Source organism: Kluyveromyces lactis (assembly GCF_000002515.2).
Source record: "Kluyveromyces lactis strain NRRL Y-1140 chromosome B complete sequence".
Taxonomy (NCBI): domain Eukaryota; kingdom Fungi; phylum Ascomycota; class Saccharomycetes; order Saccharomycetales; family Saccharomycetaceae; genus Kluyveromyces; species Kluyveromyces lactis.
In genome coordinates, this window is record NC_006038.1 from 1,058,444 (window position 1) to 1,083,469 (window position 25,026).

The 25,026-nt window shown below is 38.3% G+C and overlaps 12 protein-coding genes across 12 annotated transcripts; 5 read left to right on the forward strand and 7 right to left on the reverse strand.

Annotated features, from left to right (window-relative positions):
* Window positions 1–414: 414 nt before the first annotated feature.
* Window positions 415–3,555, forward strand: ATG11 (autophagy protein ATG11; the record flags this gene model as incomplete). Its single annotated transcript, XM_452070.1, has 1 exon — window positions 415–3,555. One exon carries the CDS (start codon window positions 415–417, stop codon window positions 3,553–3,555), a length of 3,141 nt encoding a protein of 1,046 aa, XP_452070.1.
* Window position 3,556: 1 nt separating this feature from the next.
* TAH18 (NAPDH-dependent diflavin reductase) lies at window positions 3,557–5,431 on the reverse strand (the record flags this gene model as incomplete). Its single annotated transcript, XM_452071.1, has 1 exon — window positions 3,557–5,431. The coding sequence occupies one exon, from the start codon at window positions 5,429–5,431 to the stop codon at window positions 3,557–3,559; it is 1,875 nt and encodes a 624-aa protein (XP_452071.1).
* Window positions 5,432–5,789: 358 nt separating this feature from the next.
* MSF1 (phenylalanine--tRNA ligase) lies at window positions 5,790–7,178 on the reverse strand (the record flags this gene model as incomplete). Its single annotated transcript, XM_452072.1, has 1 exon — window positions 5,790–7,178. The coding sequence occupies one exon, from the start codon at window positions 7,176–7,178 to the stop codon at window positions 5,790–5,792; it is 1,389 nt and encodes a 462-aa protein (XP_452072.1).
* Window positions 7,179–7,547: 369 nt separating this feature from the next.
* MRPL16 (mitochondrial 54S ribosomal protein uL16m) lies at window positions 7,548–8,213 on the forward strand (the record flags this gene model as incomplete). The annotated part of the gene is made up of 1 exon (XM_452073.1): window positions 7,548–8,213. One exon carries the CDS (start codon window positions 7,548–7,550, stop codon window positions 8,211–8,213), a length of 666 nt encoding a protein of 221 aa, XP_452073.1.
* A 151-nt stretch (window positions 8,214–8,364) lies between these two features.
* On the reverse strand, window positions 8,365–9,432 carry RFC5 (replication factor C subunit 5; the record flags this gene model as incomplete). Its single annotated transcript, XM_452074.1, has 1 exon — window positions 8,365–9,432. One exon carries the CDS (start codon window positions 9,430–9,432, stop codon window positions 8,365–8,367), a length of 1,068 nt encoding a protein of 355 aa, XP_452074.1.
* A 349-nt stretch (window positions 9,433–9,781) lies between these two features.
* Window positions 9,782–12,640, forward strand: APL3 (Apl3p; the record flags this gene model as incomplete). The annotated part of the gene is made up of 1 exon (XM_452075.1): window positions 9,782–12,640. One exon carries the CDS (start codon window positions 9,782–9,784, stop codon window positions 12,638–12,640), a length of 2,859 nt encoding a protein of 952 aa, XP_452075.1.
* A 181-nt stretch (window positions 12,641–12,821) lies between these two features.
* Window positions 12,822–13,598, reverse strand: KLLA0_B12265g (pyridoxal phosphate homeostasis protein; the record flags this gene model as incomplete). The annotated part of the gene is made up of 1 exon (XM_452076.1): window positions 12,822–13,598. One exon carries the CDS (start codon window positions 13,596–13,598, stop codon window positions 12,822–12,824), a length of 777 nt encoding a protein of 258 aa, XP_452076.1.
* Window positions 13,599–13,935: 337 nt separating this feature from the next.
* On the forward strand, window positions 13,936–16,509 carry IST2 (Ist2p; the record flags this gene model as incomplete). Its single annotated transcript, XM_452077.1, has 1 exon — window positions 13,936–16,509. The coding sequence occupies one exon, from the start codon at window positions 13,936–13,938 to the stop codon at window positions 16,507–16,509; it is 2,574 nt and encodes an 857-aa protein (XP_452077.1).
* An 82-nt stretch (window positions 16,510–16,591) lies between these two features.
* POL12 (DNA-directed DNA polymerase alpha subunit POL12) lies at window positions 16,592–18,541 on the reverse strand (the record flags this gene model as incomplete). Its single annotated transcript, XM_452078.1, has 1 exon — window positions 16,592–18,541. One exon carries the CDS (start codon window positions 18,539–18,541, stop codon window positions 16,592–16,594), a length of 1,950 nt encoding a protein of 649 aa, XP_452078.1.
* A 194-nt stretch (window positions 18,542–18,735) lies between these two features.
* On the reverse strand, window positions 18,736–22,812 carry STU1 (Stu1p; the record flags this gene model as incomplete). Its single annotated transcript, XM_452079.1, has 1 exon — window positions 18,736–22,812. One exon carries the CDS (start codon window positions 22,810–22,812, stop codon window positions 18,736–18,738), a length of 4,077 nt encoding a protein of 1,358 aa, XP_452079.1.
* Window positions 22,813–23,579: 767 nt separating this feature from the next.
* On the forward strand, window positions 23,580–23,834 carry KLLA0_B12353g (uncharacterized protein; the record flags this gene model as incomplete). The annotated part of the gene is made up of 1 exon (XM_452080.1): window positions 23,580–23,834. The coding sequence occupies one exon, from the start codon at window positions 23,580–23,582 to the stop codon at window positions 23,832–23,834; it is 255 nt and encodes an 84-aa protein (XP_452080.1).
* Window positions 23,835–24,008: 174 nt separating this feature from the next.
* Window positions 24,009–24,923, reverse strand: RIB1 (GTP cyclohydrolase II; the record flags this gene model as incomplete). Its single annotated transcript, XM_452081.1, has 1 exon — window positions 24,009–24,923. One exon carries the CDS (start codon window positions 24,921–24,923, stop codon window positions 24,009–24,011), a length of 915 nt encoding a protein of 304 aa, XP_452081.1.
* Between the last annotated feature and the right edge of the window lie 103 nt (window positions 24,924–25,026).

A 25,026-nucleotide genomic window follows, 5' to 3' on the forward strand; every position in this document is an offset into this window, starting at 1 on the left:
TATATCAATGAGAGTAGATGCTGCCGAAGCTAGCGAATATAAAAAGCTTTACTTAAAACTGTTTATCTCATCATCTGGAGGTTTAAAACCAAATTTTTATAATAAAAGCATATCAGTCACGTGCTCTTGCTTCACCAAACTGATTCGAAAAAAGATTATATGGACCCCCCGGTAAGTTTTATAGGTGAGAAAACCTGTTACATAGTTTTTCAGTCCCCTGACGTTTATCGGCTCTTATTCCACTTGTTGCTTACGGCTTTAGTACTCCAGATTAGATATATCTCAGCATTTAAAGAATACTCATGATATAGAATCCTGTGAGCTAACACCCCCCATTTCATCATCATTAAATCGACATTGTCCCTTTATTTCTTTCCAAAGTCTTAAGGTTACAATCTGATAATTTTATTAATAATGCCGCCATGCAAGTTGATATGTGCTACATCAGGAGTTTCACACCAATTATCTAATGTTTATTTCCCTAGTTTCTTAGATTTGAAACAGTTTGCAAGTGATACTTTCCAGATACCGCTCGATGACATACTTCTATTGTTACCTTATGGAATGATATTGAAGAAAGCAGGATGGGATTCCAGAAAGCTGCAACAAGAAGGATTGGAAGAAATATACGTATTTGACCGTGGAATATTCAATGAGGAGATCGAGTTTTCCCCAAAGCCAAGGTTCCAACTTTTCAAACCTTTGCCATCGCCGATAAGCGATTCGTTACAGTTGGATAAAAATGTCATTCTACGGAATTTAGGGTGGTTGAAGGCTTTGCAATCAGACGTTGAATTTTTCCAGGACGTTATAAAAGAAACTTATCAAGACGTTCAACGGTTATTAGAGTGTGGTACTGTTATGCTTGAGTATTTGAAAAACTACTGCTATGAAGTGGAGGTGCTGTATAATGGCAACGTTGATTTTCTTAACAAGCTTCACGAAGATGGTGCCTCAAATCAATGGCATTCCTTTTATGATAATATTCTCGGCAATATTAAAGTTTCTAATCAGTTATTATCATCATTTTTCAATTATAGCGAGCTAACAGAGATCGAGGATTCCATTCACCGTCTGGATCGTGAACTAAATGCGAAGTTAAAGGAGTTAAAGAAAAGTATTGATGAATGCTACCAGCAGAGAACACAGTTAATCTCAGATTTAGATGATGTGAAAAAAAATTCAGTTGTCAGTTCTGATGATATGGACAACCAAATGGTTGAACGATTTAAAGAAATGGCTACAGAGATTGAGCTTGTATCAAATCAATATAAAGAAGAGGCTTCTAAAGATGCTTCAAAAGAGAAGTTTGAAACATTCAAAAGTGTACATGTCCCCAAATTACAAACAATTTCGCAAGCAATGTTCAATAAAGCTTCCACGAATTTAGATACAAAAGCTACTGTCCAGCAGAAGTTGCAACAGTTGTACCTTTCCGTTGCAAAATCGCAGATGAGCGTAATAATGGTGAAGTCGGTGTTAACTAAAGACGTTAAGACCAATATGAAGTTTTTGAAGAATGAAGAACTGAAATTATCTCAAGTATTGGATTTGCCTATGTGTTATGGATTGTATTTGATTGAGTTATACAGAGAGCAGCTCTGGACAGACCGTTACTCTCAACTTCGACAACAACATGAATCTTCATTGCAGCATCTTTTGGATGACGAAGTACGACAAAGAAACTCTTGGTACAAAGATTTCCAATGGATAACTCGATTTCTAGATGTTGATAGTTTGCTACCATCATCAGTATACATTCCGTCCATAAGTGATCATAAACAGGTGACATTGTCTCAGATTAAAGATTATATTAATCAACTTGCTTCATTGAACTTAGGTGAACCTACAATTAATTTACTTAAGTCAAAAGTCTCGCAGGCGGAGCTGACAGGCTTGCATTTACCTACAGATTACGCGCTCTCGAAGGACTCGGAGCTTATCATTGAAGGATACAAGGCTCGTATCAAAAAGCTAGAACATTTATTACTTGATGCACAGTTCCATCAGTACGACTCATGGCCAGCTGGCATTCTGAATAAGGAAACTGCAATGGTCCAAATGTTCCGCAATAGTACCGTGAGCACAAAGTTACAGCAAAGTTCAACATTCGATCTCCCAAGTTCCAAACAACAACACGAATCAAATAAAACCTTCGAGGAATTTCAAAACCTGCAAAAGGATATAAGCAAATACTCTGAATTAACCAAGACCCTTGAAACTGAACTTTCAACACTTAAAAGTCAACTTTCCCATATGGAGGTCGAGAAAAATGCTTACAGAGAATCCATGACAAATTTAAACAAAGAATTATCAACGTTGTTGATTGAACGCGAAAACTTCTATTCTGAAATGAATTCTCGTTCGGAGAATTTCAAGAAGCATTTAGGATCCCTCTTTGAGCAAAATGAGGAACTTGTAAGGGAATCTGAAGAATCCCGACGGAAATCCGAGGATTTAAACAAAATGAAAGAAGATCTTCTTGTCAATATGGCAACCCAAGAAGTTCAAGCAGAACAGGAACGGGCTTCCTTGCAAGAAGAAGTTGAAAGTCTTAAAAAAGATCTTAACCAATTGCAAATATCAAAAAGCAAAACAATTGATGCAGAGTTTATCAACTTTAATAAGCAATTGGAAAAAACTTTATATGATGTTTTCCAAGGTAGTATTTTCATTTTGGCGAGTATCGGGTTGTTACTTTCCAAAGATCAAGATGGAAACTTTCAAATTGTTCGCGTCAAAGGTTTAAGAAAAGATCTGGATTCAAGTTTGGCTGATATGAATAGTTCCATGGCAAAAAGTGTAATTGCACAAGAAATAAAGAGTACTTTCGAATCTATAAAGGATCAGATTGACTACAAACCTCATGAAAATTTCATTACCTACATAGAAAAACTATTTGGTAACCAATTGTTCGAAACGTCAGTGATCCGCAGGTTCAATGATATCGAAAGTTTGGCGAAAAAGCTTAGGAAAGAGAACAAGAATAAAAAACTCCTTTTGCAGAAAAGTGCTAGAGACAAAATTACAATATATAACTTCCAACCGGGAGATCTTGCTCTTTTTTTACCAATCAACGATCAGGAATTGCTATTAAATTCTTCAATATCGTCGCTAAATTCTTCATTTTCATCCATTGATTTAAACTCATCTACACAGTCTGTTATGCAACGTCCAAATGTTGTCAAGTCTGATATTGCAGCTAGCATTCTTAACGGAAGCTCTGCTTCTATCACAGAAAATATTCCATTAAGTAAAGCGAACAGGAATCCTGCACTCAACGCTAATGGCAGACCGGATACATTCAATGTTAACACCCAAGATTCGGCCAAGAAGCATGTTGTATGGGCAATTTTCACTGCGACAAATACTGATATCAAATACGTTCTTAGAAACTCAACGTCTAATTACGAATTATTGAAAGATAGGGAATGGGCAATGGGTAGAATCTCGGCCTTGGAAAAGCATGTGGTTGGAGATGATTCAAAGAACCCCTTTAAGTTTCCAAGAAATACCGTGTGGTATGAAGTTGACGCTTTTTTCAATCTTGACTGAACTACCATGTCTCTTGCATATACCTGTCAGTTCTTTCCATTTCTTTTAGATAATGCTCGGCTTCTTCTGCGTTTTCGAAGTTTCCATGTTTTTTCAGGATCTCAACTATAGTCAACCTAACCTGAACTGGCATTTTACCGGAGGATCCACAAATATATACTATGGCAGATTTTTTCAAAATTAGGTCTGCTATTAGACTAGATTGATTCCACAACTGATCTTGAACATACTTAGCATGAGGAGAATTTATGGGATCCCGCGAAAAACAAGTGAATAAATTAATTTTACCTTCTTTCTTCCACATAGATAACGTATCTTCATATAAAAAGTCCTTATCCTTCATTCTGTTACCAAAAAATAAGTACTGATCCTTGAATAAATTAGACTCGATCAAGCACTTCATTGGTGCGAGACCTACCCCCGGAGAAGTCATGATGATAGGTTTGCCAATAATATCTTCATGAAGTAAATGATTATTTTGAAGTTTATAACGAACTGTATCGTTTTCGGTTAATGTAAGTAGGTAGTTCGTGCATAGTCCTTTCCGTACCTTTCTTAACAAAGTCTTATAACGAACAATAGCAATAGTTAGTTCAACATTAGGATCAGATGGTGCACTTGAGATGGAATAAAATCTGGGCTTTATCATGGGTAGATAATCTAATGCGAACTCCCATGGAAGTTTTAAGAATTCAAAATCCTGTATAACCTCTAATACTGATCTTCTTGGTCTATTGCAATAATCATACAAGTCCTGTAGGTCTTGTCCATACCCGAACTGTCTTAGTTTATCCCTCTGTTGTTCTAATAGCTCTTGATCGGTTGGTCTATCTTCGTGAGCATTTGCAAAAGTCCAAGTTTTCATGAAGAAGCTCTGCCTAGGTATACTGACGATATCAAAATGATATTTTAACAAGGTTCTTAGAGTAAGTGGTTTCACAACACCACCATCTCTGAACCGATCACAATTTTCCAGGTCTGTTATTGTAAGAAGTTCATCAGCGACCTTCTTCCAATGAGGTTGAGCTTCGAGGAATAATTCAACGTCATTGTCTGAATTTTCGGGATATAAAGAAACTGTATCGCCTGGATGATAGGCTTCATGATCCTCGGTTTCAAACACAAATTGTCGAACGTCCTGAAAATGATCTTTAGCAGTTATTTGGTTGTTTTTCTTAACGGTTCCATGTCTTATTGTCTCATCTCCAACAAATTGAATCTTAGAATCAGGTAGCTGATCATTTGTCGATCCATTAACAGTGGATATTTCTAATATATTGCTCGGTTTCAAGTAAACATCTTCGGCTAGGCCTACTCTGGGCATCATTTTGCCATCGTGCTTTCTGTTGGGGTACTTCTCTAACATGTAGGCGATGATTCTTTTCTCAAATTCATAGTAGACGGATTCAACTCCATTTCCAGTATCCTTATTACTCCCAGCAAGTCCCAACTCATCAGCTTCTAAGCGTGGAAAAATCTCACTAGCGCCAAGTTGATTGACAATACGTTCATGAAGCTTTCTGATACCAAAGTTGAATCTTGGATACGAGGAATCACCCAACCCAAGCATGGCAACGTTAACATGATCTAAAAGATCCGCAGGAAGTGTAGATTTCTTCAAAAACTGCCAGAGAGTCCCCTGAGCCCGTCCATTACAGTTCTCTCTTGCGTTACGCGGTAGTTCTCCTTGTCCAGTCGTAGAGCAGATGATAAACAGGTACTTGCACTGCAGAACGCTTTTCGGATGGTAATCACCGATCTTAATCAATGTATGTGAGAAATGCAGTCTCTTTAACTTATGAGAAAGAATATGCGCAAAATCTTGCGCATTTCCTGTCTCAGAACCATACAATATGACAATCTTCTTGTTCTGCATGGTTTCAGTAGTCCGAAATACTTCTTAGCAGCTTTAAATGTGTCTTGAATCGTTTACAGTATATAATCTTTGATGTTCATCACATGTAATATGTAAGCTATCTCAGTATTTTTCACCTTGAAATCTTGCTGTTAAGAGAGATATGCGATAATAACGATGAACAGACGATGAATTAATGACAGTGTCGTTGTATTTCTTCTTAGATAGTGTTCAAAAAGAACTGTATGGTTACTAATTACCCACAGATCTTATTGATCACTAACCGTTACATATTGAAATGAATTTTTTTTATACTATTAACATGAAATCGCATCACTAGTAAATACGACGAATTTATATATAATATTTTGTATCTTGGTTATCTCAGTTCAACGCCGTATAGTTTCACCAGGGTATCACGAACTTTATCCTGCAGCTCATTGACTTCCTCGTTGGTGACGTTTCTGTCCATTGATTGATAGTTAATACGGTAACATAATGACTTTCTACCGGTTTTGGGGTGTGTGAATGAATCAATTAATTTGACACATTCAACCAAATCTCCTGCTACGTTTCTAACGATTTCCATTAGATCATTCTCATGGATAATGTCAAAGTTCTTATCTGTTGGAAGCCAGAAGGCCACGTCCCTGATGGTACCTGGATATTTAGAGTACGGTTTGAATTTGTTGATTGTGCCCTCTTTGAATTGGGAATGGAACCTTTCGTCAAGGGTCCAGAATAATCTGATATCAGGGATCTCGAATAATAGCATTGCAATGCGGTCAAGGCCTAATCCAAAAGCCCAACCGATGTTTTGATTTTGTTCATATCCAGCTTTTAATAAAACGTCTTCACGGATAAGACCGCAACCGCAGAGCTCAAGCCAATTGTTTTGCCAGAACACTTCAATTTCCCATGATGGTGCAGTCCATGGGAAATAAGCTTGAATCCATCTAACCTTCAACTCTTCTCCCTTCACGTTACCCATACTTGCCAACTTTCTCTTGAAGACTTCCAATACAACAAGCTCCAAAGATCTTTTCAAATGGCGAGAACATAAATCGACTTCTTCCATCGTCATGTATTCCTGCTTTGGATTACCTTCCAAGGAAACGTTATCTTCCACGACAAGTTTCACTGGGTCGTCTGCCAAAGTTTTCTCCAATCTCTCGAGATCTTCTTTAATCTTTAATAAATGTTGGTTATCCGGTTCCCTTTTCCAAACTCTACCACCTTCCATTTGATGGAACACCGGATAATGAGTCCTGTCAATCTCATCTCTTCTATAGACATCGGCAGAGATTAAAAATCCAGGCTTATCAGTCTTACCCACATGGCCAGGAACAAACCCATTGATATTCTTGAAACATTCCAACTCATGGGCAGATGTATGCGTTCTTAACAGATGACAATCGTTCAAGTAATAGGTATCAGATTTCGATCTACCGGGGTGATCTTCTGGGAATCCCAAAGAATCAAAATTCTCATGTACCGTAACCGCAGGTTTGAAATCGTTATAGATCTCGAATGAGTGATGAGGGTCGTTCAGCTTGTCCTCGATAACACTTCTTAAGATCCCAACAGGGTGTGATGGTTTCAAATAAACAGCGCGATCAGTCAAATTCAAAATCGAACTAGTTACATTCGTCTTATCTGATACTGGGTACGTCTTTCCATTCACAGAAAGTGTCTGTAATGCCACATTGGAGGTGCTAAACAACCTTAAACATGGTCTCAAAGTTGACAATATCGTCCTATTCGACATCGTTTCGGTATTAAAGAACCCTTAATAACAGTAAAACTGGGGCAATTCAATCAACAAAACAAAGGTAATCCCTTAGCAATGATATTACTAGTGATATTTCACTGCCTGAAATCACCAGAACAGGTATATCAAGTGTTGTTTAACGAGACTTTTGTATCTTCTTTTGAATGTATGTAGAAGGTCACATGATTTCAAGATATCTTCAACTTCACCAAAAATTTTTCAATAATGAAAAGCTTTAAGAGTAAGTAAAAGAAGATCCAGAGCATAGAAATTGATTTGAAAAGCAGCATAAAACAGTCCCTCGCGCCTCATTGCAAGGATCTTATTTCAGATCAGTGAGCCTCCTTTATCGTAAATTAGATCACCATGTTTTCCAGCGTTTTCAAGACTGGATTTCGCTCACTAAATCCATTAGAAAGTCTGCAAGTAACCGCTAGGCGTTTTACACATGAATATGCTCCACGTTTCAAGAACCAGACTAAGAAGCAAAAGGGTCGTGTGCCAGTGCGTACCGGTGGCTCTACTAAGGGTAATTCGCTTCAATTTGGTCAATTTGGTTTAAGATTGAAGTCTGAAGGTGTGAGACTTACTGCGTTACAGTTGAAGGAAGCCGATAATGCTATTATGAGATACGTTAGACCTTTGAATAACGGTCAATTATGGCGTCGTTTGTGTACAAACATTGCTGTTTGTATCAAGGGTAATGAGACCAGAATGGGTAAAGGTAAGGGTGGATTTGACCATTGGATGGTCAGAGTACCCACCGGTAAAGTGATCTTTGAGATGGCAGGTGACAATCTACACGAGAAAGTAGCACGTGAGGCGTTTAGAAAGGCAGCAACCAAGCTTCCTGGCCTATACGAATTCATATCGAAAGATTCTCTGGTAAGAGTAGGTATCAAGAGTGTAAAAGATCCAAAGGACGATCCAAAGATCAATTACTTTGAAGAACTAAAGAAGAAACCTACAAAGGAATATATTACAAAGTTGAAGTCCCAGCAACCGGAATATAGAATGTTCAGGGCTCGTTGAAATAGATCGATGTGTGTATATAAACGACTCTTTTACGTATAACTTTTGTGAGAGCTAATCCCACTATCTGTAAATAGGCTATCAAAGATTCAAGATTTAAAGTCCCAAATGAGTAAAGTTTGGTTGTTTGTCAAACTACAAAAGTTAATACTTACGTATATTTATCTATTTCACACATTGTCCTTGCAATGAACCCTTCTAAATGGTAGATTGCTTTGTTTCCAAGGTTGAGACGGTGATCAAAAGTGCATGCAGTATCGATAATTGCCAACTTCAACGGATCTGACTGGGCATCTGAAAGCAATTGCGTCGTTAATTCATGGACTATGGTTTTGGCAGGAATACAATGGGCTAATAGATCATAATTTATGGAACGGCATTCTACAAGGTTATTAACAGTTCTTTCTTTTAATATTTTCCTAGCCATTTTATGGATCACCAATTGCCAATCAGGTCTGTTCAAAGGTGTATCGTTTCTTAAATGCAATTCATTTTGTAGTGAGGTAGATTCTAGTGCTAAGAGTGACATTCTCAAGTTCCCCTTTGACAGATTCGCTATCCTCTCTAGACAATTGCCCTCGGCAGTTATTTTTTCTTTGGAACAACAATCCTGCAGGATAGACACAGTTTCTTGCAAACTTGGTGATGGTACTCTAACTAGCAAGCAACGAGACTTGATAGGAGCAATGATACTGGACATTGAATCACATAGCATTATAAGCCTGATGTTACCAGAGTATTTTTCCATAGTTCTTCTTAATGCTGCCTGGGCATCTCTAGTCAACGAGTCTGCCTCGTTGATGATAACGCACTTGTAACGATGTGCCAAACCATCCTTGGAGTCCTGGAAATCTACTTGTTCCATTTGAGCGACTTCCTTAATCAATTCTTGTATCACAACACGATCGTTGTTACCAATATCGCTCGGAGTAATCTCTAAATGGTAGGGACTACTGACTACATTCAACTCCAGCTTACGGTTGGATGGTGTGACGAACTGTCTAACGTCGATCTTCAGCTTGTAAACCCCAGAACCAAATATTTCTTGCAACAGTGCCATACATCTAGTCTTCTTACCAGCACCATTGGGTCCATAGAACAACAGATGTGGAAGATCTTGAGGTTGTCTCGTTAATGAGTACAATTGATTTGTTAATTCTTCATTGTAACTTAATGACTGTAGAGTCTTTGGTCTATACTTATCAACCCACAAAGACATTCTCGTATAGGAATTTTAAATCTTGTTAGTCGATGTAGCTCAATGTAACTCGCTGGAATGGCTCGTTCGCCTGCTATGCGTTTTGATTAATTGTCTCTCAAGTACTTTTCGTGATGCGTTTTATTAACAATTTCGCCAAACGTTTCTTCACGTTGACATTTTGAAATTCAAATGATTTCAAGTAGACGTAACTTCAATAGCCTTAAAACAACAACATCAAGTTAGATAGTATACCAGCAGTAGGTACCATTTTTATCTGTACACTTACTAGTTGTTATCGATTAGCAGTGCCACTTGATTATCTTCCTAGTTATTTGGTGTCTTACAAGTCAGAATCAAGAAATTAACAATGGCTTTAGGTCAGAATCAACAGAACAACATGAAGGGTTTGCAATTGTTCATTGCAGACCTTCGAGCAAACCAGAAGACTAAAGAGCATGCTAGGAGAATACAAACTGAACTACAGAATATACGGACTCAGTTTACCCAGAAAAGTGGGCTCAATGGGTATCAAAGGAAAAAATATGTTGCTAAGATGGCATATATATATATCACTACTAATGCTGGCATGGTTCCTGAGTTGTTATTCGGATTGGATCAATGTTTCCAGTTGTTGAAAAGCAGTAACTTCAGTGAAAAATGGATTGGTTATATGACACTTGAACTCCTTTTCAACCATGCTGTTGTGAGAAACAGCGTCCTGGAGAAGACTATTTCATGCTTGAAACTGGATCTATCATCTGGCGACGCTAATGCAGTAAGCTTGGCGTTGAACTTCGTCGGAATAGTTGGGAATCGTGATGAAATCTTTGCTGATAATCTAAGTGAGACGATATTCGGAATTCTTAGATCTCCTGTCTCATCAGCCATTTTGAAAAGAAAAGCATGCTTGGCGTTTTTAACTTTAATTCGTTATAAACCGCAAATCCTTACAAATCTTGAAGATAATAAACGAACTCTATGGATTGAAAGAATTACTACATTATTAGGGGATGAGAACGATCATGGATTATTACTTTCACTTTTGCCTTTACTTGAGTTTATAGCTAGAGAGATTGACGTTAATCCATGTTTGAGGTTAATCCCGCAACTAGCTGAGATTTTGCATGAATGTCTATCGAAAAAGCAGAATAGTGCAAATGATGCAGATTACCAATTTTCGGGAGTATCTAACCCATGGATTGTAGGGAATTGTGTATCTCTTTTACAAGTCTTGGTCAGCGATAACGGAGAGAATTTGATCGGATCGAATATTGATCAACAGACCCTGGGTAAGTTACGGGTTTGTGTATCACATGCGGTATCGTTTGCATTAGCAAGTGATGCCAATCCGGTCACCAAAAATGCTCAGTATTCTGTTATGTTTACAATGCTCGGTTTTGCTTGTAAACTGGATCCTACTAATGAGGCTATTTCAAATTCCGTCACAGGACTTTGTGAACTAATGACATCTAATGACCTGAATACGAGATATTCAACTTTCGATCTTTTAATCAAAATCTGTAAAGTAAATGGAACAACTGCGATAAAGACAATTCAAAATGAACATCTCACGAGATTAGTTGATATGTTAAAAAGAGAGAGTGACGTTACTCTATTGAGAAAAATTATTGATCTCCTTGTCATCTTAACAGACGTAAGCAATTTCAAATTTGTCGTTCAAGAGCTTTTAAGTGCATTAGAAGCCCACAAATCAATGGATTTTGCTCTGAGAGAAGATTTGTCGTTCCAAATTGAAAGGCTGATAGAGCTGCACGCAGATGATCTCAACTGGTTTGTGCTCTCCTCGTTAAGGTTATTATCATCAAACACATCAATCAAGAATGATCATGTTTGGAAGCGAATTTGTCAGATAGTGGTGAACAATGAACCATTACATAAACTAGCGTGTGAACATCTGATTGATTACTTACATGCTCCTAACGTGGCGGAATCGCTTGTGAAGGCTGGTGTTTTCCTTTTAGCTGAATATGCGTCACTGGTTAACGACAAAGTCTCAGCTGGGGATCTATTTAACCTTTTCACTGAAAAATACTTCCAAGTCAGTAATTTGACTAAGGCAATGATACTAACAGGAATGTTAAAGTTGTATCACGTCGAACCGCAGTTATCTTCTGTTGTTGTGAAGTTTTTTCAATTAGAGTTGAATTCATTTGACGTCATTTTGCAGACGAGATCTTATGAATATTTGAAGATAATTCAATATTCGAAGATGAACGATATGACCTTTATAGATAAGTTATTACCCGGTATGCCACCATTTGCTTCTAGCAAAGATACGGACATAATGTCCAAGCTTCCGAAAACACAAGAACTACTGAGCCTAGAGCAACCTTTCACCAGTGGTAACACTGTAGACTCTAACAACAAACCCGCATCCTTACCCACCCCACCAAGATCAAGAAAAAACAACAAGCTCTATCATTCACAACAACTAACTCCTGGATGGGAATCTGGCTTTAAAAGGATGCTAATTCATACCCAAGGTGTATTTTATCAGGATACCTTGGTGAGTGTTTTGTTTAGAGTGGAAACCAAGGAAGAGCAACCATCAACAAGCAAGATCACATTCACATATGTGAACAAATCAGATTGGGAAATTACAGGATTAAGTTGTGAGATTATTCCACTTCGTGCGGACAACAACCCACCATATGTGCTGCAAGTCTTGCAATCACCGGATTCAAAGTTAGCACCGTCCAACGGCAGAACATCATATACTTTTGAGATAACAACAAGGTTCCCATTCCCACAAGAACATGCATCTTTGTTGTCATCGCAATTTAAATGTGGCGGTCAGTACTGTAGTCACAGGCTAAAAATTGGTTATACCATTCTCTCTACACTATCACCTCGTATCAGTGAGATTAAGTTAGCCCAGTTCGTTCAACGTTGGAAGTCAATCGGTGATTCTCTTGGAAAAGCGGGCGAACATGTAGACGTTGTCGAATGCCAACATACAAATTTACAAAAATTAATGAAAACCATGTCAAAAGTTGGTTTTGACGTTGTCCAACAATCGTCAATTCCAAACATTGCATTTGCTGGTGGTATTTTACATACAAAGAGTGATGGTAACTACGGATGCTTGCTTAAGTTGAGATTACTGGATTCTGACGATAAGGTACAAATTACCTGTAAAACCACTTCAAGTGGTGACCTTTCTAGATTCGTGATTAATTGTATCAAAAAGGTAGTTGAGGAGTGATTGAAATAAAAATATATTTATATGTATGAACTTGTAAAAATAGAAGTATGGATTGATGCACAATGCAATATTTAACAGTATAAAGTAAGAAGCCAAGAATGCGCGTATATACACAAAAGGTGCTTCTCTTGGGTTCTTGTTTGCTTTCTCTTTGATACATCAATTGAAATCAAGCGTTGTTTTAGTTTTTAAGTGGTCTTGAACCAAAAATGGCAGTACCGATCCTAACTTCGGAAGTTCCCTGTTTGATAGCTTGTCTGAAGTCCGCGGTCATACCCATTGAGAGTTTCAAGTCCAAGCCGTATTTTGCATCAAGCTTTTTCTTCCATTCAACTAATCTAGCAAAATCTTGGTTTTCTTCATTACCTGAATGGGATACGTCCCAGGATCCTACAGTCATTAATCCATTCAAACTAACATGCTTGGCCTCCTTGATAAGATATTCAACAATCGAATACACCTCTACTTCTGCGAACAATCCGGATTTTTGTTCCTCTCCAGAAGTGTTGATCTGAACATTACACGTGATCACGGGTGCATCCGGGTTCCACTTCCCTCTGGCTTCTTCCAACTTCTTCGCCTTCTTTAACGAATCAACGGTCTCTACCGAGTAAAGGTTCGCAATCTTAGCCAAATCCTTGCATTTGTTACTTTGCAAACCGCCGATGAAATGCCATTTAATATCCTGGGGTAAAATCTCACTCTTCGTAATCATCTCTTGAACGTAGTTTTCCCCAAAGTGTCTCACACCATAATCATACAAAATTTTGATGTCTGCAGCAGGCTTATACTTGGAAACAGCTAGTAATTCAACGTTAACATTACCGACTTCCTGAGCAGTGGCATTGATCTTATCTTTCATCGTCTGATAAGCCCCAATCAGCTCTTCTTTCCTCACAGCATCGTAACTGATATCACTAGACATTCTTCTTGCTACTATCAGTCCCCTGCGAATCATTCAAAAGCACTATAATATGGGTAAAACCAAAATTTAAAGTAAGTGCTCATCACTTAATCTTATCAGATGTTGTGAATCATCGAGCAAATTCCTTTATATCTTGAAGCCGTTCTTGGAAAAAAGTGTTGATACTTGTCACGTGATGTAGGGGAGCTGCAAAAAAGACAAATCGAAAATGGAAAGAAGCAAAACGCGATTAAAATTCAATGAATTGAAACGGGATTGGTTTGATTTCAGTTTTGTGATGAGAATTAGCATTCAGTTTGGTGCTTAATCTGTTAGTTAAGAGATTCCAATTAACCTAGGTACGTGCGTGTGTTTTCTTGGTGCTGTGAAGATGAGTATTTTTGAATTAGACCCTAATTATGTATTAGTGGTTGAATACTCGAAAGAGAATTTGTCGGTCTTGTTGGCTGAATTAGGTGCCAAGGGTCTTTTATGTGAGTGCAGACCTGGACATGATGCGAAGAATGTGTATGTCTTTGTTAGGGATGATTTGGGTAACGTGCTGAAAGTTGTCGAACGATTTAAGTTCGTAACCAAGGTGTCACCGTTGTATACGGAGGGTGAGAGGGAGCAGATGAAGAGGATGGCTCACGAGTTAATTAGAAATCGTTCTCTCTTGACTGATAATGATTTGGTTCAATTAGCTCAGGTTAGTGGTAATCCGCGTGTTGCTATGTACTTTGCTTTTGTGAAGACTTACACACGGTTCCTTATGCCCTTGGCTGTTTTTGGATTGGGTTTACGTCTCTTCAATCCTAGCGGCATGGAATTCAATGCGTATTACGCTGTTGCAGTGTTGATTTGGGCTATATCTTTTATTACACTTTGGAAGAATAAATACGAGGCTGATTACTCGTCTCTATTTGGATATCTGTCATTGATCCCATTGGAAGATTCAAGGATCACTTTCATGAAGAAACTCTGCTTCTTCCCCATTGCGTTGTTATTTGTCACGTTGTTGGTAGGGTTCCAATTACTGTGCTTTGCGTTAGAAATATTCTTGACTCAAATATATGAGGGACCATTGGCATCCGTTATTTCCTTGTTGCCAACAGTGTTACTCTCCGTGTATGTTCCTATCTTAACTTTGGTGTACAACAAGATTTTTGTTGATAAGATGACCGCATGGGAAAATGGTACCAACCCTGAAAGGTCTAAGGTGGAAAAGAACTTTGTGTTTGCTTTCTTGACAAGTTACGTGCCATTGTTGATTACTTTGTTCATCTACTTCCCCTTCGGACACCTTTTGAATGCTTATTTGCCCGTCATCGCCAAGTACTCCTCGTTGGCTAGAATTCCAGTTAATACAAGTGCCTTCAAGTTGAACCTTGCTCGTTACCAAACACAATTCTTCTATTTCACTGTTACCAATCAAGTTATTGCATTGGCAATGGAAAATGTATTGCCTATCGTTTTGGGAAAAATCATGCCTATTGTCTCTGGAGAAAACAAGCCAAACTCTGATAAGTCTAAGGTTGCGAGGTTGGTTGCAGAGCAATTCCCAAAGGAAAAAGCATTTCTAAGTAACGTAAGAGATTATAATACCGGTCCATGGGGTGTATTCGATGTGGATGATAACATGCGCAAATTAGTCTTACAATTCGGATTTGTCGTTCTGTTTTCATCGATTTGGCCATTGGCTGCCTTGATCTGCATTATCTTCAATGTGGTTTTCATCAAATTGGACCTATGGAGAGCTCTTGTTAAATCTGCACCACTAGTAGACACAAAAGCTAGAAAAGATGCTGTTAAGGAAGACGGATACGAGGATATTAAGATGACTCCATGGAACTCTATTATTACCTTCCTCACTTGGTTTAGCTCCTTAGTAACACCAGCATTGTTGTTGTTGTACAAGTACACCAATTTACCTGGTTCTGATAGCCCTGCATCCATACAGAAGCGTTCAATTTCTTCGACATGGTATCAATACTATCCTTTCCATTACGATTTCAAGACTGTTACTTTGGCTACCTTTTTCTTGGAACATGTCTTCATGTTTGTGTACTGGGTAGTATCTAAGATTCTACAATCTCCATTAACTAAAAAATCCAAGACATTCATTCCCGCTGAAGAGTTAAAGGAACCTCCAAAGCTGAATTTGGAGCATATTGTTAATAACACAGTACAATTCATGAGCACTCTTTCCAATGCAGATTGCGTAACCGCCAACGGTTCAAATGAAAAGACAACAGCTATTAAAGAACCAACTGAACAGCAGCCAAAAACTGCTGTCACTAATAACGCGAAGTCAACTGGAGCTAATATCACTGGAGAACATGATAATAAAGTTAAAAAGAGGGGTCCTGTCTCACCAGTACCTCTTCCAGTTGCTCAACCTCCTACACAGACAGAAGCTCCACTTCCGCCAAAGGACGTTTCAAATAAAGTCAAAACATCTTCTTCTTCTTCTTTGTCTTCTTCTGTTGCAGGTGCCACATTACCTCCAACTATTCCAACCTCTAAAAACTTTGACTTGAGAAACTCAACTCCAAATATGGAAGCGTCAAGTGTAGCTACTCTATCGTCGGTTCCTCGTGCTAATATGAAACAGGAGGATTTAGAGCAGAAGATAGAAGCTAATCCCTCAGTGAAAAACAAAGCGTTGCCAGCAAACCAGCAAAGCGTTTCCAACAAATTACCAAAAGTTGAAATTAATCTGGCTGCTGATGCACAGCAATTTGTTTCTTCCAAGGCAATTGAGCCTGAGAAGCAATTTGTCAACGAAAATAAAATCGCAGCCACTCCCCAAAAACAAGTTACTTCGGAGATGCCAGCCAAGTCCAACAAAACCACTCTGAAAAAGGACACTGAATCAATTATTTCTAACACAGGAGCTTCATCCATTAAAAAGAAGAAGAAGGGTATAATGTCACCTCTCGGTAAATTAAAGAAAAAGTTCTGAGTTAAGCCTTTTCTTGTTCATATGTTATATAATCCTGAAATATCAGAAAAGTTTGTTTTATTTAATGCATTTAAAAACAATATCAGGCGGTTAGTATATCTATTCTAGAACGTTTCCACAGGTTATGCAAGTAAACATCATTGACTTTAGTCATTTTTTCATTCTCCATATCAGGAGCTTCAATCGACATCTCAATATAAGTTCCTCTGCCACCATTTGGTCTAATAAACGAACCAGGATTTAACATGATAACATTTTGTACAACCCTTGCAAAATGAGTTAGTTCGCTTGGTATCAGAATGACGTCCGGAATTATTCCACCGATGAATTCCGTAAGTCCCAGGTACGGAAGATCGAGATCTGCACCGGCGATATGTTCGAAAACAGGTTTACCATTCTTACCTTCCACTTTCCTGGTTCGAATACCACCAGGGAAAACAGGATAATAACGACGTTGTTCCAATATATGTTCTGAGACTCTATCAAATCTGTTCCGCTGGAAAACGTTGCCACCTTTAGTGACTTCTTTCAGATCTTTGTAAATATCATTGTTTGAACAGCCAAAGAAGATCTCATTGAGTTGGAATGTACTTGGGTTTGTGAAGCATTTGAAGTTTTTAGGCAAACTCAAGTATTTCCTATCTAATGAATCCTGCGGGTACGCTGCATGTTTGGAAGTGACTTCTTTCGTGGAAGGAATCAAAATAACTTGAATCTTGGGATTTATGCGTTTCAGTATTGGTGCTATTACCTTGATAAATACTTCGTCTAGGGTTTTCGGCTGTTGTTTAAGATTTGGGAAATCAGGTATATTACCACTGGATATTAGTTGATGTGTGATATCCAAAAATGGACCGAACATGATTAGGATGTGCGGTTTGATGGAAGTATTGATTCTGTCCACAAAATGTTCTAGGTTGGAAAAGTCTAGGTTATTGGCAGGTGTGTATGAGCCAGCCGTCACTACAACTTTCATTGGCTGATTGTTCAAAGTTATCTGGGAATCTTGAAGCATTTCTGAGTCCGAAACAGGAGAGTTCAAATACGGAATCTTTAGAATATCCTCTACTACAAAATATTCTCCGTTAGCATTTTTCCCCTTGAGTGCGACGATTTGACCAGGAAACACTGATAAGTTTTGAATCTTCTCGAAGTTTAGCCTTATTCTTCTACCGATGCCTGTCGATCTAGATGTTTCTATAGCTAGAGAGTCAACATTTAGCGGACCCTCGGCATTAACAGAGTCTGGCACAATCCTTCCAACAGTATAAACCTCTGATTGTTGTTGGAAAGTAGGGTCGCCGATATCTGATGGTTTAAGATTATAATGCTTTTGGATAATTTCGCTGAAAATATCTATCTGTTCGTCTAATACATCTGCAGTATCCAGTAGACTTTGTCTCATTGTCCTGAATTTATATTTCTTGGGATCATAGAAAGGAGAGATCTTGACCTTACTATCGTTATCGAAGTCAATCCCTTCAGCTTTAGCAACATTATCAACATTTAGCGTCACTAAGCATTTATCTGGTTCACTTGCATTTTTCAGATTAGCCGGAGTTGCCGTTGTTGGGGTAGTCACTGATGGCGATGTATTCAGTATTGATGTGCTGTTAGCCGCTGATGGGCTGACTTTGGAAGCCTCGGTTGGAGTGCCTGCTTCTAATCTACGTTTTTTTAAAGTAGGAGTATTTGGTATGCCAAGCCCAAATATGGATGGAGAATTTGTACTAGGAATTAGCATTTTTGGCTTTTTAATTGAAGAATTTATGGATGGATTTAACACAATGGATGTGTTCACCTTCTTTTCCATTTGTTGCTGGATATAATCCTTGAACTCTTGCAAGATCTGATCAGAATATGAATTAACAGCATATTTGTCCTTATTATGATACGAAAATTGCTCCCACTTAATATATATTTCATCCACACTCAAATCATATATTTTCATGTAGTGCTGCAAGGTGGATATTACCTCAGCTTTGTCGGCTGATGCTCCAAACTTTGATACTAACTCGTTCTCAATGCTCATCGTTATCTTAGATGTCGACAGTCAATCAAGCAATATAGATTAAAAATTCAAGCTCAAATAAATGAATGGGACCCAGATAATTGAATGCTAATGGGTGTTGTTCAATGGATTATGTACTCGATCTATATCTATATTCTTAAATGCATTGCATGCTTATATGGAATGATGATTGAACAATATCGATATGCAATATTTCAGCCCAGTCGACGCGTCGCGTCTTTCGTCGTCGATAACGACCTGACGACTTCGAAGTCAGATGGGTCCAACAGAGGCATTAGTGACCGTATATAGCCTACTGGGGTGCTTCTGGATATCAACTGGCTGTATATGGTAGCAAGAGCGGTGCAGGATGCAAATCGCCACTCAGCAACATCGCTTGGTGTATATCTGGAGATTGTTTTAGCGAGATCCCGTAGGACATCTACAGAGAGTAAATTGCCCATCGAACTAATGATACCATTGATTGTCTCTAGTAAGAAGCTGATTTTGACAATGTACTGCTCCTTTGTATCGCATAATGCTTTCAAGCATTTCTCCAAGAAGCTCGGTAGATGTTTGTTGTTGTCTTGAGACAATAAAAGGGTTCTCAGTTCGGTGCAAGCGAAGTATATTTCATTCTCGAAAGTATCGAGCTTAGCAACTAGCGATATAATGTGTTCGAACAGTTGGCTTATGCTTGAATCTTTCAATACTGTATGCTCAAGTTCATCATCAATCGTTAGTAGACAAGCAGTGAGAATGATTGATTTATATGCAATATTTGTAGGAATCTGTGATTCTGATGAACTTGATGAAAGTAATAATTCAGTTATTGCCCAAACATCCTTCAGTTCGTGCTGATCGTGTATCCATTCTAAGACCTCTTGATCGTAGCATAAGAAACATTTCAAGATATATTGCAATTCATTCATTTTGAAAGTGCCATTGTTTATAATCGACTGGACTATCAATTTCAGCTGCGTCAAATTTACGATGCCTATGGAAGCATCGATAAATTTCAATTCAAACGAAAACAACGAATCATTGGCAAAATGAGCAAGGTTGATAGGTTTGAATGTTTTGGGGTCGGAAACAGAACCCATGTTAGTACCAAGAGTTTTAATATCATCTTCAGATCTATTTGCAACCGACCCATCATTTGTCTTGATTTCTATGCCATTTATCGCATCACTTAACATGTCGGAATCGTAATCATGTCTTGGATCATTATTTAATTCCTGAGGCTTGAATATAGGTGATACTGATCCTTCTTGATGTTGATTTTTCAAAAAAATGTCTGTAAGCAATGACTTTTGATCCAAATTAGATTCATCAGGTGAATCGACCTCCATAGGATCAACATTTTCATCCACTGTTTCAGGCTGGAAAACACTGTGCACTTTTGTCATCTCTGTTAACTTTGAGAATCCTCCAAACTTTGTAAAGCCATGTGACTCTTCATGGTCTCTAATTTCTTCATGATCCACAACATCTGATCCGTTTTTTTTAGTGTCGTCATTATCTGAATCAGAAGGCGAATCTGCTACAAAAGATACAGTGTTAACAGAATTTTTGGCAACAGGTGGCACCGTAACAAGGTCCTCCTTCTCTGAGTGGTTGTCTTCGTCAGCAATGATATTAGGATTACTTTCACTTTCGTCTAAACCTTCCAGTGAGTTATGTATAACTGTATTAGAGCTGACAGTTCTTTTGCCCAATGGATTTACCATGGTCATTTCAAGTAAATGATGTTCTTCAGGAGAAACTATAGGTTCAGGCACTGAAGGATAATTCAATATGCTTTTTATTTTGAACTCTGAATCTTTTTTCTGAATAACATTGGCGATTTTCAATTTAGTTGATGCAGTCGATGTTGATTTCAATAAACGTACGAATTTAGTTTTATCTGCAAGATAGATGTTTAAAATTAACTTATAATATTTCTCGGCATCCATATCTTTTCCGCAAGCATTAATTAATTCGTTTATCAGTTGATCTGAAAGGGTAACCGTATTGAGCATTTTTGCTATAGTATTGAAACAGAAATTGTATATCTGATATTTGAATCGCACATAAAATATAGACCATTCAGAGTTTTTATCCTCCAATGATTGTAATATTGAAATAACATTGTTTATAATATCATATGTTTTGAATTGAGTTTCAATCATCGAGATATCGAGGTCATTTAATGGCAATAAAACCATAGAAAAATTTAAAGGAATCAGTTGGTAGAATTTTGGTAAATGCAAAAGGGGTTTGAAGGCTTTGGGGTTAGTTCTTATCAACGACACTATTGCAGATTGGACCTTCTCTTCATCGCCGATTTTGGTATCCGATAATAAATACTTTTGTAGTAAATCCAATCCCAGTTTAGGGTCCTTGGATAAAATGACATGAAGAGGTTCTGGTTCAACCTCTTCTCTCTTCATGTAGCGATTCAACAACGGATTTGTTTGTGAATTTGTCAACTCACTTGTTAAATCAATATTCATATCATGATCCGGAGGTGTACGTAACGATCTTTTGCTAAACGATTGCGTCCCTTGAGCTAAATCCGTTAATGATCTTTTTATTGACGATCTAGGTAAATGGGACGATTGAGTCGGAGCAGCATAACTGGGGAATCGTTTTGGCAGTAAGCTTGACCTTCTTGACGATTCCTTTGATTGAGGAGGGATAGCTGCCTCATAATTGATATCCAAATGGGTAGGAATACTATTTTCTAGAGCTCTTTTGATCTGAGGTTGGAAAAGGTTTAGCATTTTCTTGCCACTCATTGGTGAGACTTTGAACCAGTACCAGAATGTAATTCTCATGGACTCCCTTATGGTTGTCTGAGCGTCTGTTAACCCTTTTTGCAACCATTCCTCGACGTAGACATGATGTTGCGATATCAACCTCTTATGGAACCTTACTATTAGAATTCTGAGGAAAGTGGAAGAATATAGCCTTGATACGTTATTTTTATCTCTGATTAACGCAAAACAGTGATTGAATAGTCGTGAATGGAATGGGACAGTAGATAGTAACGTTATGAGACAAATAAACGCATTTTGATTGGCGATTTTCTTGGTATTTGACATCAATTTGGCAAGGCATGACCAAAGGTTTTCGATAATTGAGATATCCAACATGGAATTGAAAACACAGCAAAGGTCTTTCACCAAGCTGCAACCGTGGGTACAAAGAGAAGTTCTTAACGAAAGGGCCGATTTAGTGACGCAGTATTGTAAATTTAGATCTTTCCATAGTTCTAAAAATTTGTCCGGGAATTCAATGGAAACGTTTCCTAAGACAATGGATCGAAGTTTGGTAACATTTGTCTGTCTAATTTTCCAATTCTGTTCTGTTTCCCTTGAACCTTCAAACGCTGGTAGCATTGACTCCAAATCTTTTATAAGATAACTCAAGTTGCTGTATGAGATTGGCTCTGGGGCAGGTACCGTGGGAAATTGCGGCGCCTGATGCATAATGGATTGTAATTCATTTTGTAAGTTGAAAACTTGGGAATTAATGCTATTTGTATGGGTGATAGACCTATCAAAATCATCTTTCATATCGCTCTCGGAGCCATGATTATTAAGTTTCCCCACCAAACGAGACTTGAAAACTTTCGCTGCACTTTCTCGAATCACTGAATCGACCATACTTCGTACCATAGGCTCGGGGCATCGGTTGGCTACGATATCGTATATCAACTCTATGTCTGTATTCGATATCGAATCATTGGTGTTCATCTCTTGGACCCAAAATGGTATAAATTTTTGCAAGAACATCGAACCGTTTCTCCCGTTGCTCGATTCCATTCTTGCCAACTCATCGATTAGCAACAACACGTTCGTGCGTATGGATCCATTATACGCTATTGATTCGTTCAACACCTGACAAAACTCATTAGGCTTTGCCAAATATATAGCTTCCAATGCCTTCACGGAACTTTGCCAGACTTTCTTATCTGCAAAAGGTATACTGAACAAAGTCGAAACGATTAGCTCGATAAGATCATGCTGGAACTTATGTTGTGCTTGCATTGCAACACGTTTAATCAAATAACACAGAGCTGAATGAGCTAATGCGAACACTACGTCATCTCCATCGTTACCACGTCGCCTATTTGAGCCTCGTTCCACCAGTAACCTGCTTAAATTCTCGAAATATTTCACACACACTTGCTCATTGACCAAAGTCTTCTTCACATGAGCCTTGAACTGGGTCAATATATCCAGTTTCCTCTCAGCTGACAAAAGCTCATCGGACAAACCGTCCAACCCATTAAACTCGTCACTCATGTAAACCTGTATCTTCTGTTTGAAGAGGATCACAATTGTATTAACAGCAGGAGAAAAACTAGGTTAAACACTTAGTAGCGGTAAAAGGTAGTTGATCCAGTGTGATAATCCGGTATAGATGTGTCTACAATTTATGATCCAGTTTGTTTAACAATGTGTTTCCATTATTGATACTTTAGAGATTTCTGTTATTGGTAAACAAATTGAAAGCCGTGTGGTACGCTTGTTTCTGAGCCACTTCCACAAAAGAGGAAAAACACCACAAATGATGGGAAGAAAATATAGGTCACGTGCATTCACGTGACTCGCACCTTACACAATCAAAGTCCCTGGCCCATTGTGTTCGTTTGCGTTGCTTCTTCGACTTTTTCTTTCCTTTTTCTTCCCTTTTCCATGATTACGATTACCGATGCAGTGCTTTTTGATTTTATCATCAACTATGGTAACGATGATGCATGCAATAAGTTAGGATCAGATTAAGTAAAGGTGTCTGTCTCTTTTGCTTACGTTTTCTGTTTCCTTTGATTTGTATATATATATATATATATATATATATATATATATATTATTATTATTAATTGCGTTTTCAATACTCTAAGTTTAATTCTCAGTTAAGTTAGCATCCGTTTCAGAGGTATAAGATAGTTATTATCTGTTTAAAGAATCGGGATCTGAAACTTATAAAGTGAATCAGTACCACGTAAAGCTATTACGTATCGCAGAGTTAGAATCGAATTATCAATTAGAATTACAAAAATTTACCAAAGATGTCTATGTATAAGTTGAATGGGATGAATATGACACACTCTACTGGATCCTTCTTGAATAGTGCGCCAGTAGAGTTGACTAGTATTAAGGGGTATCAAGATTTCATTGCTAAGCAAAAGAAGTTGAAGAACCAAGTGACCACTCAGTTGAGTGAGGATAAGAGTGTTGGTTACGTGTTGAACGATTCCGAGGTGCTTGCTACCGTTTCTGGTGAAGCCAAGGATTATCTTTTGGCACTAAGTGGTGAGAATTAGAAGGGTGTGTATCTCATCAATTGATGGAAGTATCCGCTGATAGAATCAATTAGATATATATATATATATACATGTACGTGTGTACAAGGTTTTTTATTTTAATGTACTTTCTGATTGGAAAACTTATTAATATGTGGTATACTATGTGTGTTGTATTTAGGTTTCCTCAAAACCTCAGGCAATAGGAGTAGATTGGTGGTTTGTATCATTATTTGTATGTAGCGTTAATGGTTTTTGTAAGAGATGGCCCATTCTTTCGATTTTTGTTCTCAAATAGCCTTCTATTTCCTTTGAATGGATCCCATCCTTATGGTTACCAGACCACGACAAGGGTACCATTGGAACACGCTCGACGCAATGTAGATATGGCGCCTGTTCCACTTGTGCTACTTTATCCGGGTTGTTCGTAAGTAATCTGACGTTTGAGATCCCCAAATCGATTAGTATTGCCCTACCTATGGAGAAATCCCGACCATCTGCTGGATGTTTTAACAGCAAGTTGGCCTGCACTGTGTCTGCACCAAGGTCCTGTAAATTGTAAGCCTTTAATTTCTCTCCGAGCCCAATACCCCGGCCCTCTTGTCTTAAATATACGATTACACCATGGCCGTTGCCTCCAACGATATCACCCTCACGTTCCACAGAGATCAGTTTCCCTGCTCTATCGAATTGTTCCCCACAATCACACCTCGCACTCCACGCCGTTTCTCCAGTGTAACACTCCGAATGAATTCTGACTAGCGTATCCTTGTCGCACCATGTCGTATTAGGCTCCACTACGAGTTCTCCAGTCTTTTCATCGAATGAAAGTGAGAGTCCTTGTTTCTCATCCACATCTGCTTTAACTCGGCCAGGGTATAATTTTCCAACGTATGCGCCTCTAATCATGCGCTCTTCCTGCGTCTCGCCTGCGTTTCTCCTGAACAACGACCTGGACCGAATATTCTCTCCGAAGACTATAGCCAGATGTTCCTTGTTGTCTCTGTCGTTCTGGTACAAGTGTAGAAAGATATCTGGACCTTGCACTGTGGGTATTCTTGCTCTTGCAATACACTGAACTTTTGGTAAATCAGACATGGCGCTGGTCATTTCTGGTACACACTTCTCGTTTGCTAGAAAAGAGAACTCAACAAATTATCTAATACAAGAGTACCCAGTATATATAATACCTTCAATGTGACGAAAGGATATT